The following is a 20,597-nucleotide window of genomic DNA, read 5'->3' on the forward strand; positions in this document are numbered from 1 at the left end:
CAAGTAGTACAATCCAGGTATTAACATCGCATGAGTAAAGTATAATTTCCACACACACTTTTCTACACTCACATCGCCACCCGCTCCTCCCAACCACCCCCAAAGCCCTGGACTTTTGCCAATTAAGTTGAATCAGAGACCTCTGATTATCAACCCATTTGCCAGAAGAAAAAATTTCTCCCTAGTCAAAATCCCTCCATTTTTGAATACTTCTAAGGTTTCCTCTAAACTTCACTGCTGTAAAGACAGTCCCAGCTTTGCCAACCTCTCTACATAGCTGAAGTAACTCCTCCTTGATATCATCCTGGCAAACCTCCTCTGCACCTTTCCAAGGTCTGACATCCTCAAGCCCGCACTACCAAAGACGTCACTTGCACATATCTGCTTATGGCATCAGTATGTATTTTCAAACAGGAAAATGCTTACTGTAACACTAACTTTCTCTCCACCCCCCCCCCCCCCTTAATTTCAATCCCAATTAAGGAAAGAAACATAATGAAACTCTGTCAGTCTTTCAGGAGCTTTGCAACTACGCTATGATTTGCCCAGAGTCATACTCTATACTGTGGTTGTAGTTTGTAGGGTCTAGCATGACTTAATTTTTGCACTCTGCCCCAAATACATTATTGGCGAGATTTTCCGCACAACCCACCAAGTGATTTGTGGTAGCAGAGGCAGCTCACATCGACCAGCAGTGGGATCTTCTGGTCCTGCCGCTGTCAATGAGGTTCCCTTTGAATGCACTCCTCGCTGCCAGGAAAGACGCCGCAGGGGTGTGCCATCGGTCGGAGTGAAAGACCCTGCCGGTGCAAACAGCTGGAAAATTCCAGCCCTCGTCCCTCTTTTTGCAACCCCCTAAAATGCCATTCAGATCATGCTGTCTCTACATGCACACCAGAGAACAACACTTCATACTTGGTATTAAATTGCATCCACCATGTGTCTGCCCACAAAGCATTTCACAACACCTTAAGGTAGTGAGAGGTGCTGTACAAATGGAAATTATTTTTATCCCTAATAGTGGGGAACCCAAAACAGTGCAGTATTCTATTAGTGTTCGTAGAAGTTTATGTTTCTTAGGGGCAGTGACCATGAAAGTGCACAAGGTGTCTTGGGCATTCCTGCTGCAGTGTAAGCACTTTTCCAGTATTAACTTAACATTGATCTTGGGACATGCCCCAAAATCAAGTACAGAAGCAGCTTGATAAGGTTACCCAAATAAAGTTTGGACTAGCCCCAGCCATAACACGTGTAGTGTATAAAGTGTAATTTACCACGAAAAATTAATATCCAAGTGCATCTTTAATATGTCCACAGTTAGGTCTTAAAAAAAAAATCACAATCAGTTGGCACAATTAGGTAAACATTATTTTAATTACCCAACACTATTAGTATTAGAGTCGACAGACGGCAAATGCAGTCATGTTTATATCTCAAATTTAGAGGAAACAACTACCAGCTTACCATTGGAATCCGTGTGAAACGAAGATCTGAAAAGTACCACCACATGTAGGTTGGCTAGTTACAGCAAGGCTAAGTGCACAACTTTAACTTTCAGGTGTATTCCAAGGTGACTTCCAGAATGACTAATTCTCATTTGCAGAAAATAATTAAACCAGTTCATCACAATCAAGAATAATCCACAAAATATTTTTGAACTGAACAATGATTTGCATGGAAGTCTGGAAGCTAGAGATTTTAGTGAACCAAATCAAGAGTCATGGTATTGATGATATCGCAAGAATCCAGAAAATGCAGTACGAGCCAAACGTGGTCTTATCAACACACAATCAGCCTTCCCAGTCGTTCCTTCATTCAGTTAGTGGCTTTCTCCTTTCTTTCCAGCAATCTGGGAAAATAAATTTAGAGTGCATTTATTTTATGATAAATTTTACCATTTAATACTTCAAACATTTTGCTTTATTAATCTGCCACTTCAAACTTAGCTAAAATTTCTCTCCCAGGATACTTTGCACAATCTGGCATCAGTTTATTGAAATTCTGATTTTAAAATCAAACAAATGGGGGAACTGATGCATTTTCTTAATATTACTCAACATTAGCAACCACATATCTACACCAAATGTCTTTTGATAGCATCCAGAACTTCATTTAGTTTCTTCCACCATCCAACTACCCATTCAAGCCCTAGGGTTAAAGGTCAAATATAATACTCCACTAATCTGTCATGGGTTAAGTTATCAAATCACTGGGGACTCAAAACCACCTACCATGTCACCGTAATAGATCTGGTGTAAAAATCCAAAGTCAGTTTTTGTTACTCCTAATTTTCTTTCTGAGCAGGTTCCACCTTTTTCCCTTCACTTTTCTCTATTCGATTTCTCATGGTGGCACAGTGGTTAGCACTGCTGTTTAACAGCACCACGGACTCAAGTTCAATTCCCAGCCTGGGTCACTGTCTGTGCGGAGTCTGCACATTTTCCGTGTCCACGTGGCTTTTCTCCCACAGTCCGAAAGACGTGCTGTTAGGTGCACTGGCCATGTTAAATTCTCCCTCAGTGTACCTGAACAGGCACCAGAGTGTGGCGACTAGGGGATTTTCATAGTAACTTCATTGCAGTGTTAACATAAGCCTACTTGTGACACTAATAAACAAACTCATGACTGTGCATCTTCTGTAGCCATGTTTTAGATGCACAAGAAAAACACTGGAAAGTCATTAAGGTAGCCAATTCTGAAAGTTATTGGAACATGTCTTTGAACACACAGTTGTAGGAATAGTGAAACAGCAGGATTATGTAATGCCAAAACTTGACTTTTGTCACTTCACAGCTTGCACCAAAAGTTCGAATGGTCACTAGTTAATTTTTATGGTTTCTGGATCACTCCAGTAAGATTTGACCCAAGAATACTCAAGGCAGTGGCGATAAGCAGCTAGAGTTTATTATTCTTTTTGCATTAGCTAGACACCAATAAATAAATGTCCGTACAATCATCATCCACCAGCCCTTTTCTCAAAAAATTCCAAAGATTTGAGGGACAGCTTACAATGTTCATAGGCAGCAATTCAAAGCCATTCTCCTCACACAGCCACAAGTTGGAGATATGCAAGTGTAGCCTCTGGTGTCTTGGCTAATCGGTTTAACAGTTGGACGCAGCAACTAGGTACATGGGAAGTGCCAGATATGCCCACTAGCCCAGTCACTTCAAAGCACCAAATTTCAAATAGTAAACTTACTCGTCTGAAGTCCAACATGTTTGTGGTTTGCACAGGAGTTCCAATAAATGCAAGGTAGTTAATTCTTGTGGTGTCCTCATCACCTTGGTTTGATTTGATAAAAAGCTGAAAACAAAAAGTACACGACAGAGATTTAACTAACGCACACAATACCGAATCACACTTACACTTTCCCTCTTACATCAGTGTGGTTCCTGAAGCAATTATTTACTCACTTAACACAAACAGCAGTGCTGGCGTATGCAAGACCTGCTGGAAAACTGGCAGATCTTCAGTTTGCAATGTGGTTTTCTCCAGTTCAATCAGGATCCGTCATCCCAGAAGGAAAAAGGGCATGTAGCCACAGCAGTCTAAAAACTCAAGACTGCATTTTGTTTCCAAACCAATTACCCAAAACAACTCATTCTATAAACAGTATCAGGCCTGTAACCTTAGATTTTCAAAAAAATTTAGATTTACACATTAAACACATTAAGTTTAGTAGTACGGACACCTTTTTAACATGAGTTCTTAATGACTGTGAACCAACCTCTACAGATCAGAATATAAATATAAACTCTACAGTCTCACTCCTTCAGACAACAAATTGCCGAGAGATTTTAAAAAGTCATTAAAAATATTTTCTTTCTCCCAATCCGGTTTTTATTTCTTTGTACCCGATTTGATTAATCACCTTCCTCAGCCATTTATTTGCCTTTATTCCTCAATCCTTAAATCTATTTCGTTTTGGAAGTTATCATATCGTGTATTGTCACTGCAGGATCATTTAATCAGATTACGCTTCCAACACAAAGTAAAATGAATTTAGCATCAACAATTTAAGCACAAATTATTGCATGTACTTTGAAACATATTTCAAACATCAACACTCACCGTCACACTATTAACGTTCTGAAATTTGACATAGCGCAGTGGCACAATTCCATCTTCTTTGAGGTCCTCTAGTGTCAACTCCAGGGTTTGGGTTGGTTCACTTCTTTCAGCATCATCAAAATCAAAAGAGCGTGGCAGATTGGTGAATATTTTTACAAACTTAGGACCTCGGCCTGTGAATGCAAGAATATTATTAAACTATATAGTGAAACTATGGGTTAGTTGACTAACCATCACCAACGAAAGTTGACTAAACAACTAAACCAAGTCTTTCCCAAGAGCGCAGTGAGTCCGATATTTATTCAAAGCAGGCCACACGTAGTCAACATGAAGAGCGAGAATACTTGATTCATTATGCAAACTTCTCTAAAAGCCTGTAAGTGGTAGTAAAGTGAAATCCACAGCATCAATCTGGATCAGTGTAATAAAATACTGTAGACTAGCCAAATACTGTTATTCAGTTGTGTTGTACTATCATACAGCCCTCAATTAAATTAGTACACATTGCACTGCTGGGCTGCTCAATTTCAAGAAATTCTTTGTTCTAAGTAGTGGAATAGTGAAGACTTTATTGAAAGTCACCTTACAAGATATTTCCAGATGAGCTTCTGTTCCAAGAATGCATCCAAATTCCTCAGAGTTAATTTTAAACTCATTGGGTGCAAAATGTGGGGTTCCGTGGCAACTTCTGTTGTTTGGTAAAAAACCGTTAGGTCAGCTTTGCAGGTTCTGGAACAAAGTTGCCAGCTTAAGGTAAATAGAAGAGCCTTGTATATGGCAAACAAAGTCTTTGCACTGTAGTGCAAGAATTAGATCAGCAAACATAAATTTACATGAAATTGAGTCTGAAAAATCACTAACATATTGCACAATGGAGACAGCCAGCACACGTCCTGGAGGTATTATCAGCAGACCTGTTCATTCAAAAGAACATGGTAGCTATGGCTGTTCAGCATTGTGGCGAGTACACTTGATGAACCTCAATGTCTACAGCAATAATGCACATCACATACCACATCACGGACACAAATTTATCTCCATTCTGGTTATCAAATTGCATAAAAAGTTGGTCTCAAATTTGACTCAATTGATGGTGCCTGGTCACAGCAATTTCGTCCACAAATGACTTGTTCCTTGGGGAACTTGATCTAAGACAGGTTGGTAAAACCCTGGACATCATCTTGAGTTGTGGAGGGGAGTGATATTGTCCATAGCTGGCTATATAATTTGACAGCTTCCCATGCTTATGATGGTCACATTTATTGCCCATGGCAGCTTTTTAAAACATTTGCTAGTTGATAGATAAATCCCATCTTAATCAACAGTCTGCCACTGAGTAGTCACAAGATTTATGTTGGAAATAGATGCAAGAAATCAAGATCCTCCAAAGGTCTGTCATCGATTCACGACGAAGGAGCAGCACTCCGAAAGCTAGTGGCGTTTGCTACCAAATAAACCTGCTGGACTTTAACCTGGTGTTGTTAGACTCCTTACATCGATTCACATAAGCAGGCTTCACCAACTCCTTCACCATTCTTATTGTACCCTTTGATGAGTATTTCTGTCTCTGCTGCGAGCAAGGAGCATAAACCATACAACTGCAAAATTACCCTGGATTAGCATGGTACAGAGCAACCCGGTTCAACCAAAGCAGTTTTGGTCAACATGCAGAACAGAGTCAACATGCAATACAATGGGACAATGCTGGCTACAAATAGTTTGCAAAACTTTTAAAGTAACATAATTCATCAGAAAGCAGAGATCCAGGTTAGGTTTAACGTTCTTTCTGACCAAGAAAGTTACTATTTGTTATTGGCAAAAGTCAGATGCCCTCATACAATTGGAGACTAATCTGGTAACAGTGATCCTCAGCATGCTGATGGTGGAGCAGAATGTCATTGATTAAGCTGACTAAGCCAGGGACACTTTGAGGAATTCCTGGAGAAATGCCTTGGGCTGTAATGACCGAGCTCCAAAAAAAACCATCTTTCAATGCATTTGATATGATTATTTTCACTCATTGATGCCAGAGCTCAATTTTACTGAAGCCTTCAACATCACAAGCACTGCAGCACCTGAATCCTATCTCAATGCTCAGGTCAGCTACTCTGATCTTTCAACATTCTGCTCTTTCATCCATGCCTGTGACATGGTCCAGAGCAGAGTGCTCCTGATGGAATTTAAACTGAGAATCAAGTGAACTTATTCATGAGCAGCTGTTGCTTGATGGAGCTGTTAATGACTTCATCCATCACTTTGAGGATTGATGAACAGAACAGAATTGTTTGTCCGACATTTTGGAGCGAGTGTGACATGCCTGGCCAACATTCCAGTCAAGTAGGTTCCAGTATTTATCTTCACTCAAATAACTTCGCCAGGGGTCGTTAATTCTGGTATACAAGTCTTCAGCATTGCAGCTGGAATGTTGCAAGGAGTAGTACAATCTGCCTCAATGTCAAAGTGAATTGAAGTGGATGGTCATTGGTATCTATTAGTAAAAATGTTTGGAAACATTAGTTCCTCTTAGTGCCATTGCCACGGATAAAATGTAGATGATGCTTCCTTTTTCTGCCACTGTTCTTGACTGATGTGATCTGGCTACTGAGCTTCCTTCTGATCCATTGATTTCAGGACTGATTCACGACATCTACTGAAAGGTATTCGTTTTGAGACGACAGTCTATCATTGTCTCATGTTCTATTCTGCTCCTATCTCTCATACCAAGCAGTTCAATACCCAGTTAATAAATTGGGTGCCCATCTTTCCTCACCAAAACAAAGTAGGGAAGACAGGATATTTCCCACAAATTCAAAGTTACATTAGCATATACATTTTTGTAATTTTATGCTGACAATGGCTGCAGTTCCAAATTAGTTATCAGACCAAATAAAACTGACTTGCTTTAAAATGCAATGTATTCCATGGGTCCTTGTATGGGGATTCATCAGCTTTCAGTCCCATTGATTTCTCCAACATTTTTTTAAAAAAACTCTTTCCTTCAATTCCTCCTCCTCCTCACTAGACCCTTGAATGAATGTAGTTGTTTAGTTGCTCTGCCATTTCTTTGTTCTCCATTATAAATTCTCTCATTTTGGAATGTGAAGAACCTAAATTTGTCTTCACTAATATTTCTTTTTACATACTTAGAAAAGCTTTTACAGTCTGCTTTTGTGTTCCTTGCAAGCTTACTCGCATACTCTTATTTTTCTCTTAATCATTGTCTTGGTCCTTCTTTGCTGAATTCTAAACTGTTCGCAATCCTCAGGCTTGCTACTTTTTCTAGCAATTTTATAGGACTCCTCTTTGAATCAAATATCGAATCTTCATTTATTTTGTTAACCATGGATGGGCTGTTTTTTCGTTGTACTTTTGTACCAGAAAGGAATGTATAACTGTTGCAATGCATGTACTAATTCTTTAAATATTAGTTACTGCCAAACTACCATTCTGCCTTTCAATTAAAGTGTTCAATATATCACAGTTAACTCACCCCTCATATCTTCAGAATTTCCTTTATTTAGGACCCTAGTTTTGGACTGGACTGCATCACTTTCAATTTTAATGAAGAATTATATCATGCTACAGTCATTCTTCCCTCAAAGAATCCCACACAAGATTAATTAACCCCTTCTTATTGCACAATGCTAACTCTAGGATAGCCTGTTCTCTAGTTGGTTCCCTGTTACTGGTCCAAACAAAATTCTGTACACACTCCAGGAACTCATTTACCACAATATTATTGCTAATGTGGTTTGACCATATGTGGTCTATAAAATCACCCATCATTACTGCAGCACACACAAACATAGAAACCAGAAGTAGGAGTAGACCATTCGGCCCTTCGCGCCTGCTCAGTCATTCATCTTGATCATAGCTGATCAAATTCAATATCCTGATCTCTCCCCACCACTTTCTCCCATATCCCTTTAGCCCCAAGAGCTATATCCAATTTCTTCTTGAAATCAGACAATGTTTTGGCCTCAATTACATTCGGTGATCGAGAATGCCACACGTTTACCACCCTCTGGGTGAAGAAATTTCTCCTCACCTCAGTTCTAAAAGGTTTACCCCTTATCCTCAAACTATGACCCCTGGCACCCTTGTTATCTGCATCTCCAGCATCCTGTTTAATGCCGTGCCCTACCTTACCATTATTGTTTGATAGATAGTTCCATTCCTCACACAGGTAAACATTACAGCAAAGGCAAATCAATTGAAGAGAAAAACAAATATTACAAAAACAAATTTTGAAAAATTTGAATGATGTTTAACTCACCATTGTCAGGGGCTTGAAGCCTCATTGAATAAAGCTTGACTGGCTGGTTAAATGCTATCGTCACAAGAAGCTGTTTAGAACAAAAAAAATCAATCCCTTAAATATTATCAAACCTTTGCTGCACTTTAGGATTTTCACAGTAACTTCATTTGCAATGTGAATGTAAGCCTACTTGTGACTAATAAACAAATTTTAAACTTTTATTTTTCCTCTATAATCAGGAAAATCCTTCCTCAGATAAGGAGACCTAAACTGCACACAGTATTCCAGATCAAGGCCCTGTATTATTGCAGAAAGACTTCCCTGCTCCTGTAGACGAATCCTCTTGCTATGAAGGCCAACAAACTATTTGCCTTCTTTGCCTCCTGTTGCACCTGCATTCTTAATTTCAGCAATTGGTGTACAAAGCCACCCAGCTCTCATTGCACATTCCCCAAGCTATAGCTATTCAGACCTTGATATGGTTGAGAGAACTGAGCTCTGCTGGATCTGAATCAAGCTCACTATGCTGTTGACTTTATTTACTGGTAAGAGCAAGATCAAACACTTCTCCAACCTTAGTGCACTTAAATGCACTTTTCTGAAAAGCACACCTTCCACCTCCAGCATGACAAATCACGCACTGAATTTCAACACCAGGCTTACTGTTGACTACTGAAAACTTTTGATACTGAAAGATTAAATACAATATTGATGTATCTAATTATCTTTTCACTGAACAGAATAAAGTTTGAGGGCAAGTATTTTTTTTCTTGATATAAGATAGAGCATGAGGGAGATCAAAATTAAGTTACATGAACGATGTAAAAAGATAGTGTTAAATCTGCAGAAAAACAACCTTCTCAAATCCTTACTCAAGTTAACATTTTAGTCTAAAATCATTGAAAACCTTTACCTGTTCATCACAGTCAGATTCCAAATATGTTTGGTCCTTTTGTAGACAATTGTCAAATCCATTTTCATCACTTTCATTAAGGCATTCACACCCAGTCTTATTTATAAATGGCGTCAAATCCATCTGTAAAGCATAAAATGAATAAACCAAATTTAACTAAATAAAATTTCCTAGTTGCAAAAGCACAATACTGCAGATGCTGGGAATCTAAACTGAAAACAAAATGCTGGAAACATTCAGTAGGTCTGGCTGAATCTGTGGAGAGAGAATCATCTCTGTGACCTTTTGTCAGAAAGCTATTCTGATGGATAGCCATAAAACTCAAATATTAACTATTTCTCTTTCTCTCTCCAAAGACCCTACCAGACTTGCTGAGTATTTCCAGCATCCTCTGCCTTCAAATACCCTTGTTGACCTCCTGCCACATCACACACCAAGAGTAAAGGCCAAACATATCATTCGGGTGATAAAAGATTGGGGAGTGGCTTGGACTAGCACATGCAGATGCAATGTAGCTGCCACTTTGATGGGAAACGATGGCTGAAATTGACAAAAATACAACAATCACATTTTATTGACAAATTGCGTGCAGATGAAAATATTTAATTATTACTAATGGACTATTTTAAAATAAAAGCCCATCTTAAATTATGGATTTGACCAGACATATATTCACTCCAGGTACTGGGTTTGAAGTACACATCTTTACTCTGTAATGAGGAATCCAAACAAACAAATCTGGTTTCAAAAATATCTAACTGTGCTGTGCACTTAATTTTAATACAACATCAATTTTATTCCACATTATGTTCCAAATTTTGCACTATATGCTATTTGTTCAAATTCTAACCACTGCATTCAAGACTTAAACTATTTTTAATTTCACCCCCCCCCCTCCCCCGCCACAATTTTCACCCTTCTTTTTCTAACACGCATTAAGAAATTTCCTATGTTTCCAAGGATGCAGGCAGACCCACCCTCCCAACACCCCACCAATTACTTTCACTTAGTGGCTGCGTCTCACATGAGCTTAAGCAATGATTATCAGCAGGCTAATAGTGAACTGTAAAATACATCACATCCAAATCTAATCAATCACCCCGGGTAGAACTTGGAATGGGAACCGTTACCTTTTTCTTTCCCAAACCAGAGGCAGTAGCACTCAATGATCCGCTGTCTGGACCCTTCTGGTCAGCGATCAAGTTTTACCCATTCGGTCATCAGGACAGTTTACTGCTGCATAACTAAAGCTCTTTCCGTGAACTATTAAAAGCCTATTCTGGCTTTATACTGCTGAGTAATAACAGTGTACCCAATTAAGTTACTCTGCAGCTTAGTATAAAATTAAAGCAGAATATTAAAGTGCTTTGCGCTATGTGCCAGGAATGGAAATGGGATGAATTTCATCTGGTTCAGCCTCAAATGTATTCCTCCCCCTCGTTTCGCCCTTGAATTTCTGGCCAAGTTGAAAGAACGAAGCAAGAACTCTGCACTGATCCTAGCCCTTTTTACAAGGCAGGGGTAAGGGTATCCAAAAATAAATTCAAACAGAATGACAAGGAAGCTACATTTCATTAAAAATGCCTTTACAGTTTTCACAGCATGTTTTACATACATATCCTCTGGGAATGTCCAGATCTTCAATTCCAGGATCATTTTCCAGATGTTGTTTAATTTTCTCTTCTAATCCATTGGCATCTGCTCCATGAAGGTGGTCAATTCTCACTTTATTTCGGAAGAACAAAAATGATGGTGTTGCTGCGATGTTATTGGCTGTTGCTGTTTGCTGAAACAGTAACAAGTTTATGAATAATACTTAAAATATTTTATAAAACAAAACTAATTCCAAATTCAATTTCTTGGGACTGAAACCAAAACTCCAATTATAGGATAGATACTGATGTTGAAGTGAAGAGCTGCAGAGGTGAGGAGTGGTGGCAGAGAAAAGAGCCTTTAATATCAAAAGTTGTACTTTATGCACATCCTGTTCAATCCTCAGCTAAGTTTCAAATCCTGTAACCTACCCTCTGAAAAATGGTTACATGCTCAATGATCAAATCACTGTTATCATTGCTGAAATCTCCCAAAGTTTGATTTCTCCAAGAACTTTCTTGTCAGTTGCAAGCTCCACTCTAACCACATGCCATTTAGAGCTTCACAGCTCTTACCTCGCACCATAAAAAAATCATGCAAAATCATCCACATTCTTACAAATCACAAGGGACATTACTTTAGAACTTCTCAATTTACCAGTCCCTCCAATGACTTCTCAAGCCCTGACATTCAGCACACACACTGCTGTGTGCCTTAATCCCACCCCTCCAATATTTAAGATTTTCAACTAATCAGACCCCTGCATTCTCTCAGTTGCCACCTGACCACTTTACTCTGACACATTCAAAAATCACCTCATTTTGTCAAAATTTCTTTGCCGTACAATTAAATTGGTCACTTCCATGTACTGTTTGGTGTCCACCTTTCAGTGAAACAAAGGTGGAAAAATGTGAGGTCATTCACTTTAGTAGGAGGAACAAATATACAGGGTATTTTCTTAAATGGCAAGTGGTTAAAAAGTGCAGATATAAAAAGCGACCTGGGTGTCCTTACCAATAAGTCAATGAAGGCTAAGATGCAAGTGAAACAAGCAATTAGGTATGTTTTCCTTTATCACAAAAGGATTGGAGTACAGGAGTAGCGAGGTCCAGCTTCAATTGTATGGAACTTCGGTTAGATGGTACCCTGAGTAGAGTGCAGTTTTGGCCACCATGCATTAGGAAGGATACTATTGCCATAGAAGGGGTGCATCGAAGGTTCACTAGACTTGTTTCCATGACTGTCCAATGAAAAGAGATTGGGGAAACTGGAACTGCGTTCTCTAGCGTTTCAAAGAATGAGGTGTGATTTCATTGAAACATACAAAATACTTGAAGGGCAGATGCAGGTAAGGTCTTTCCCCTGGCTGGGGAGTGCAAACCCAGGAGACAATTTCCAAAATAAGGGTAAACCACTTAGGACCAAGATTAGGAGATTGGAGGGCTGAGAATCTTTAGAATTCTCTGCTCCAGAGGACTGTGGAAATTAAACTATTGAGTATGTTTAAAGCAGAGATTGACAGATTTCTAAATACCAATGACAAAGGGATGTGGGTAGCATGGAAAAAGCCTCTGAAGCTATGATTTTATTGATTGACAGAGCAGGCCCAATGGGCTGAATGGTCCATTCCTGCTATGTTTCTGTGTTCTACCAATATAAACTGCTTTTTTCTATTCATTCGGGCGACATGGGCATCGCTGGCTGATCAGCATTTATTGCCCATCCCTAGCTGCCCTTGTCAGAGAGCAGTTGAGAGTCAACCACATTGTTGTGGCTCTGGAGTCACATGTAGGTCAGACCAGGTAAGGATGGCAGATTTCCTTCACTAAAAGGACATTAGTGAACCAGATGTTTTTTTTCCGACTATCGACAATGGTTTCATGGTCATCAGTAGATTCTTAATTCCAGATATTTTTTATTGAATTCCAAATTCTACCATCTGCCATGACGGGATTTGAACCTTGGTCCCCAGAACATTAGCGAAGATTCTGGATTAATAGTCTAGAGATAATAGCACTAGGCCATCGCCTCCCCAAAATTTAAACAAGAAACTCCCAAAAATCCAATGCAACTTAACTTGCCATTAAAAATGCACTTGCTGGTCTACTATACCTAATACTTTAAAACAGAAGGAAAGTGACAAGCAACTATCATTTGATATATCTTTAACCATTAATGAGCTTATTAATGAAAATGTCAATATTGGGAAAGAAGTTTTCTGCTTTTTGCACCAGAGAGCAACATCAAGCACTTGCAGTCCCACTATGTCAGGGATCTGCAACCTGCTCACATGTGGTCAATAAGGCTCAGGCATGGCCCCCAACTTTGCTCAATTAAACCCACTTTAATGCAAATTTAACAGCTTATTCAGCTTTTTAAACTTCTATTCACATAGCATTTGAGAAAATAGTGGACCATAACTTCTGACCCCTCGGCAGTGTATCTGAGGAGATACCCCAAAGATGTGCTGGTGACCCACCCCCGCCAAGTTCCCAGGTAAGGACTGCATGGCAATCATCCAGAAAGTTCGCACTTCTCATGGAAAATGACCCCACACTGAGAACCATCTTAAAATGTGATTTAAATTGCAAACTTTGGATGGTTTAGGCTGTCTTGCATCAATAGTTACCCAGTGAGAAGAACTTAAACTGCTTGCAGCTTCTGGGACACACCTGCCTGCTCCAACTGCACCCCCCCCCCCCCAAACCAGGCCTGTTCCCCTCAATTTCCCCAAAATTTCCACGTGGAAGAATGCTTGCATTAACTTCAGCCTCAAATAAAACACTTCCTATTGCATCACTAGCTCAGTGCCCATTCCAATTCAGTGTCAAGTATAAATATTCGTTCTGGGCTTTTGTTCCTGCAAGTTGATTACTCGTGCAAATTTTGGTACATAGTTTGTTTACTCAGTATAGTTAGAGGACTGTCATTACACACCTGAACATTAGCATGCTCATTACACCTTTTGCTAACAGGCTTCACTCAGTAATGCGTTCTGTATTCATTTCCTCAGACAAGCTATGGAGTAGCATTTGTAGAAGCTCTGGGGCAGGACCCTTCCCAACCTTTTTTGGCACATGTTGCATAGCACAGAGTTCACATTGGGACAAGAAAGAAAAATGCACATCATAAATTGTATTCACACCACTGGAGTCAATTCAAGTTGCATCATGAGTTTTGCAATGGGTCTTGGAGCTGTCTGAAATTAACTGGTGCAAAAATCTGATCAGTTTACCCAAGTTTATTCTACATGTAGCACACTGATGAGTCTATTATCTTTGAGTGGGCAGCACAGTGGCAAGCGCTGCCTCACAGCGCTAGGGACCCAGGTTCAATTCCCAGCGTGGGTCAGTGTGTGTGGAGTCTGCATATTCTCCCCATGTGTACGTGGGTTTCCTCAGGGTGCTCCCACAGCCCGAAAGACATGCTGGTTAGGTGCATTGGCCATGCTAAATTCTCCTTATGTACCCAAACAGGTACTGGAGTGTGGCAACCAGGGGACTTTTACTGTAACTTCATTGCAGTGTTAATGTAAGCCTACTTGTGACACTAAATAAACTAACTATAGCAGCACATATTTAAATTGAGTGTCTTTTTTGGCCTAAATTTACATCAGCAATGTAGTGAGATCACATGTAATGCAAGTTAGGGAAAACAGGAACATGCCAAATACACAGAGCTAACCAATCTACTGCAGAAGGAGCAATATCGGGTCTGTAACCGAGAGGGTTTCTAGAATTTCGAGGTCCTGGGGAAAATTATCTGATGAATCCGTGGTTCAACAGTGTTGGTGGCAGAAAAAGAGCAAAAAAGGATTGCATGGGAGGCACATTAGTTGAAACACAAAGGATAAAAACATTCAGTTTCCTCCAGATGATGAGCCTTATTTTTAATTTATGAACTAATTATCGGAATTTTCAATCCACTTACCCGACACTGATGCACATCAACTTCCAGAAAGACAGCATGTGGGTATTTGGAACTCAATGCGCTGAAAGCTGGAGCTATTCTCACACACGGTCCACATCTTTAAAAAGAAATCACAACTAGCTTATTACTCAAACATCATTAGAGATAAACATTTTTGATCAGTGATTCATAACTGTTCACTGGAGTGAAAAATAACCAGTGAAAGGACTATTATTTTAATGTCACATTCCTTGACAACCATGAATCAAGGGGTGTACTGGACAGGATGTATGCTTTCAGTGTCTTAATTCATGGTATCACATATGTCTTGCTCTTTAAAGAGATCCAAATCATGTGCATTCATGATCTACTTTTCTCCAATGAAAGTTATTTATATTCCTCATTGCACCAAGTTTTAAAATTGCTGCTCTCTATTTTCTCTTCAAAGCATCATACCATTGATGATAAAATCACAAAATACGGTCTTGGAAATGTGAATCAATTAGAAAAGGTTGAGATGACCCACTTCAATTTTAGGGTTCTGTATCCTCAAGAACACACAGGCCATTCGGGTAACAGCTTTACTTTAACTGGATATTTGTAACAAGTAGCAATAAACATATGCTAAAAACTACTTCTGCTAATGCAGTTTATCCTGCAGCCATAAATTATCTTACTTTTTTTTAAAAACATTTATTCACAGGATGTGAGCATTGCTGGCAAGGCCAGCATCTACTGCCCATCTCCAACTGTCCTCAAGATGGAGCTGGTGAGTCATGTTCTTCAACACAAATGAGACACTTTGAACAAGTACTTGGTATCAGTCTTCACAATTAAAAACACAAGAAATAATCCTAAAAATAGTAGGAAACCTAGGGACATAACTGAAGGAGGAATTTTAAATAATTACTACCACTAGAGAAAAAGTACGAAGGTAAACAAATGGAACCAAAGGCTGACAAGTTCCTTAGAAGGCCTACATCTCAGGGTCATAAAAATCACTACAAAGATGGTGAGTGCATTGGTGGTAATCTTCCAAAATTCAGATTCTGGAAAGGTTCCAGCGGATTCGAAAACCACAAATGTTAAGTATCTAGTCAAGAAAGAGACAGAGCAGGAAACTGTAGGTTAGCCTAATATGTGCTACTGAGAAAATGCTGCAATCCATTCCTATGGAAGTAGTAGCAGAACCTTTTGGAAATCATAAGACAATCAAGCAGAGTTAACATTGTTTTATGAAAGGGAAATAGTAATTAACAAATGAGGATGTAACAAGCAGGGAAACCAGTAGATGCAGTGCATTTGGATTTTCTAAAGATAACTGGATCATTCGTAGATCAGCAAACTGTAACTAGTGGAGTGCCACAGGGAAAAATGCTGTGGCCTCAACTATTTACAATCTATGTTAATGACTTGGAGGAAGCAACCAATTGCGTGGTATCAAATTTGCTGATGATACAAAAATAGGTAGAAAAGCAAGTTGTGAGGAGGATACTGAGGTAGAGAAACACATTGAGAATACCAAGAGGAGGCGATGGCCTAGTGGTATTATCGCTAGACTATTAATCCAGAAACTCAGTTTATGTTCTGGGGACTCAGGTTCGAATCCCACCACGGCAGCTGGTGGAGTTTGACTTCAATTTTAAAAAATCTGAAATTAAGAATCTACTGGTGACCATGAAACCATTGTCGATTGTCGGAAAAAACCTATCTGGTTCACTAATGTCTTTTAGGGAAGGAAATCTGCTGTCCTTACCTCGTCTGGCCTATATGTGACTCCAGAGCCACAGCAATGTGGTGGGCTCTCAACTGCCTTCCAAGGGCAACTAAGAATGGGCAATAATTGCTAGCCAACCAGCAGCGCCCATGTCCCACAAATGAATTTAAAAAAAACAAGAGTTTGCCAAGAGATAGATATTTTAGGCAAGTGGACAAAAATATGGCAGATGGACTCTAATGAGGGAAATGCAAGGTTACCCACTTGGGTAAGAACAGAAAAACAAAATATTGAAATAGAGAATACAGGATGCTGGAGTACAGAGGGATCGGGGTGTCCTCACACACAAATCACAAAAGGTAAGCATGCAAGTAGGACAAGTAATTAGGAAGGCAAATGGCAAGGGGGATGAAGTATAGAAGTAGGGAAGCCTTTCTACATCTCTATAAGGCATTGATGAGACCACACGGAATACTTGCACTGGAGGCTGTTCAGAGAAGGTTCACTCACTTGATCACAGCATCAAGGTGCTGTGATAATGAGGAACAGTTGAGCTCATACAGGAAGAATGAGAAGTGATCTTTTTGAAAGATAAGATTTTGAGGAGGCTTGACAAGGTAGATATTAAGATGCTTCATCTTATGATGGAATCTTGAAGTAGGGTACACTGCTTAAAAATAAGGGGTCTCCCATTTAAAACCAATGGGAGGAGGAATTTGTTCTTACAAAGAGGCATTAATCTTTGGAAATCTGTATCCCAGAGAGAAGTGATGGCTGGGTCATTAAATATAGTCAAGACCAAGACAGTCAGGTTTTTTTTGATCTGCAAGAGAGTTAGAATGAGGGTTAGATCATCTTCTTGAATAGTGGAACAGGCAGAATGGCCAATTCCTGCTCCTTTATCTAACAATCTGAAATTGGCCTTATTGAGAAACGGAAAATTAAAAGACGAAAAGCAATTAAATGATAAATAATAAATGAGTATAAAACATTAGAGCAAAAGGACAGGCCCAAATAAGCATTTTTTTTTTTACACAAATGCATGAGTGTAAGGAAAATAATTAAATTAATTCAGACAAATTCAAGTTGGTAGCCATGACTGAGAAATGGCCGAGAGAGCCAGGACTGGGAAACTAAATATCCCAGGCTGTATAATCTGCAGGAAAGACAAAAAAAAAAATAGCCTTAGCAATTAGGCTGAAATCACTTCAATGATGAGAGGATACAAGAGCAAAGCAGGCAGCATTTTACAGATTGAAGACTATAGTCAGACTTGTGTAGAGACACCCTCCCCCAGGTACCAGCTGTGGTGGAAACTGCAGAGATTAGACAAGTATGTAGCATTAGTAGAAAGAGGGGTTTTAATAGGAGAGTTTCAATTTTCACAGATTGGGATAAGCAGGCCAGCAGATGTCAGAAAGGTAGAGTGTTCCTCGCATGTTTTCAGTATAGTTTTCTGCAACATATGTTCTAAAACTAATGGGGAGGGGATGGGAGAGAGGTGCCAACCATATTAAATTTAATGTGTAATTAGCCAAATTTAATTATCTTAACAGTGCTTCTAAGGAATCATAATGAGTTGAATTTTGTAATTGAAAAGGAGAAACATTCAAAAACTAAGATTTTCAAATTAGACGCAGCTGACTTCAGGGGCAAATCCACCTCCCAAAACAAACCAAGTACAAATGATGAAAGTAAAATAAATGCATACATAAATGAACATACCCCAGAAAATGGAAGAAACACAAAGAACAAGGAAGGACAAAACAGATGGCAATATTTACAAATAGGAAGTATGAAAGAAAACTTGCATTGGAAGTCAAAATCAAACATAATTCTCGTTGGAAAAAGGTGGCTTTTTTTTATTCAGGGGATGTGGGCGTCGCTGGCTGGGCCAACATTTATTGTTCATCCTTTAACTAAGTGGTCTGCTGGGCCATTTCAGAGGATATTTAAGAGTGAACCACATTGTTGTGGGTATGGAGTCACATGCAGGCCAGGTAAGGATGACAGATAGTGAAGCAGATGAATTTTTACAACAAGCAAGCATGGCTTCATGGTGATCATTCAACTTTTAATTCCAGTATTTTTTTTATTGAATTCAAATTTCACCATCTGCTGTGGTGGGATTTGAACCCTGGTCCCCAAAGCATTACCCTGGTTCTCTGGATTACTAGTCCAGTGACAATACCACTCCATTGGGAGCAAACAGTTAATGGTGATATTGTCAATGAAAATAAGAAAATGGTTGAAGCACTAGATAAGTACTTGCTGCCAGTACTTGCAGTAGAGCTGGATATCTGAAGCAAACTAATATTGATCAGGGACAGGATCTCACCAAAATTCTAAGCAAAAGAATAATTAAGAAAATGATGTCACTAAAATGAGAAACTCCTTGAACCAGATAGTTCTCTACACCAGCATTTTAAACCAAGGTGCAAATTTTTCAGATGCCCAAACTATGCTTTTTAGAAGTCTTGATTCTTGAACCGATCCCTCAGATGGGAAAACTGCGCATGTCATTCCATTATTCAAAATGAGTGAGGGAGAACTTGTCTTTTTATTATGTTAAAGGTGAGATGAAAAGGTCAAGGTGCTTCATAAATCAAAATTTGTCATCAAGACATGAAGAAAAATTAGGGCAGACAGCCAAAGCTTTACAGCATACCTCTGGAGGAAAGAAAGGTGGAGGTTTTGGGAGGGTATTGAACCTTAGCAGCTGAAGGCACAGCCATTAAATGATAGAGCGATTAAAATCAGGGATAGACAGGAAGCCAAAATGAGAGAACAGTAGATATCGTGACTGTGTTGTGGGACGGAGATTTTATTTTATTGATCCAAGGGATGTGCGCTTTGATGGCAAGGCCAACATTTATTGCCCATCCCTAATTGCCCTCGAGGTGGTGGTGGGCTGCCTTTTTGAAATGCTGCAGTCCATATGGTGTCAGTACATCCACAGTGCTGTTAATTTCTGGAGAAAGTGCCAGGATTTTCACCCTGCGACAGTGAAAGAGCAACGATATATTTTCAAGTCAGGATGAGTGGCTCGGATTGGAACTTCCAGATGGTGAAACATGTCTGCTGCCTTAGGTCTTCTAGATGGTAGTGGTCATGAATTTTGAAGATGCTGTCTAAGAAGTCTTGGTGAATTCCTACATTGCATCTTATAGATGGTACACACTGCTGCTATCATGCGTAGGTGGCAGAGGGAGTGAATATTTGAAGAAGGGACAACGATGAAGTGAGCTGCTTTGTCATGGATGGTGTCAAGCTTCGAGTGTTGTTGCATTCATCATGAGGCCATGGAGGGATTTGAACATAAAAGGTGAATATATTAAAATTCAGGTGTTTTTCAACTAGGAATCCAGTGTGAATCAGCATGCAAAAGGACAAAGGTGACTTGGAGACAGCAGAGGTTTGGATAATCTCATGTTAAGAAGTCTCACAACACCAGGTTAAAGTCCAACAGGTTTATTTGGTAGCACAAGCCACTAGCTTTTGGAGTGCTGCTCCTTCGTCAGGTAAGTGGGAGTTCTGTTGACAAACAGGGCATATAAAGACACAAACTCAATTTACAAAATAATGGTGGAATGCGAGTCTTTACAGGTAATCAAGTCTTAAAGGTACAGACAATGTGAGTGGAGAGAGGGTTAAGCACAGATTAAAGAGACAGGAGCACATTGGAATCGGGAAGTCGAGAGGTAAGAAATGTCTGAGCGATTCCGTACCAGATGAGCTAATGCAGGGATGAAGCCAGATTATGTTACAGAAATGGAAAAGGCACAGACGTGTAATGGAAGTTCATCGGAGTCAAATATAACACGAAGGTTGCGAACTGTCACACTCAGACTTTGCAACAAGAGATCAAAGACAACAGAAGAAATTTCTATTCATCTAGAATCATAGAATCCTACAGTGCAGAAGGAGGCCATTCAACCCATCGAGTCTGCACCAACCACAATCCCACCTGGCTCTATCCCCATAATACCATGCATTTACCCTAGCTAGTCCCCTGACACTAAGGGGCAATTTAGAATGGCCAATCCACCTAACCCGCACATCTTTGGACCATGGGAGGAAACCGGAGCACTTGGAGGAAACCCACAAAGACTCGAGGAGAACGTGCAAACTCCAC

At 39.6% G+C, this 20,597-nt stretch overlaps 1 protein-coding gene across 1 annotated transcript in view; it reads right to left on the reverse strand.

Annotated features, from left to right (window-relative positions):
* Window positions 1-1,352: 1,352 nt before the first annotated feature.
* Window positions 1,353-20,597, reverse strand: part of txnl1 (thioredoxin-like 1) — a 29,130-nt gene continuing 9,885 nt past the window's right edge. Inside the window, exons 2-8 of the mRNA XM_078219868.1 lie at window positions 14,767-14,863; window positions 10,859-11,029; window positions 9,244-9,366; window positions 8,349-8,418; window positions 4,073-4,245; window positions 3,200-3,304; window positions 1,353-1,849 (exon numbers count right to left, since the gene is read on the reverse strand). Of these exons, the coding sequence (XP_078075994.1) occupies window positions 1,820-1,849; window positions 3,200-3,304; window positions 4,073-4,245; window positions 8,349-8,418; window positions 9,244-9,366; window positions 10,859-11,029; window positions 14,767-14,863 (769 nt within the window). The 3' untranslated portion in view covers window positions 1,353-1,819. The remainder of the gene's footprint in view (window positions 1,850-3,199; window positions 3,305-4,072; window positions 4,246-8,348; window positions 8,419-9,243; window positions 9,367-10,858; window positions 11,030-14,766; window positions 14,864-20,597) is intronic.

Source organism: Mustelus asterias, chromosome 1 (genome assembly GCF_964213995.1).
Source record: "Mustelus asterias chromosome 1, sMusAst1.hap1.1, whole genome shotgun sequence".
Classification (NCBI taxonomy): Eukaryota; Metazoa; Chordata; class Chondrichthyes; order Carcharhiniformes; family Triakidae; genus Mustelus; species Mustelus asterias.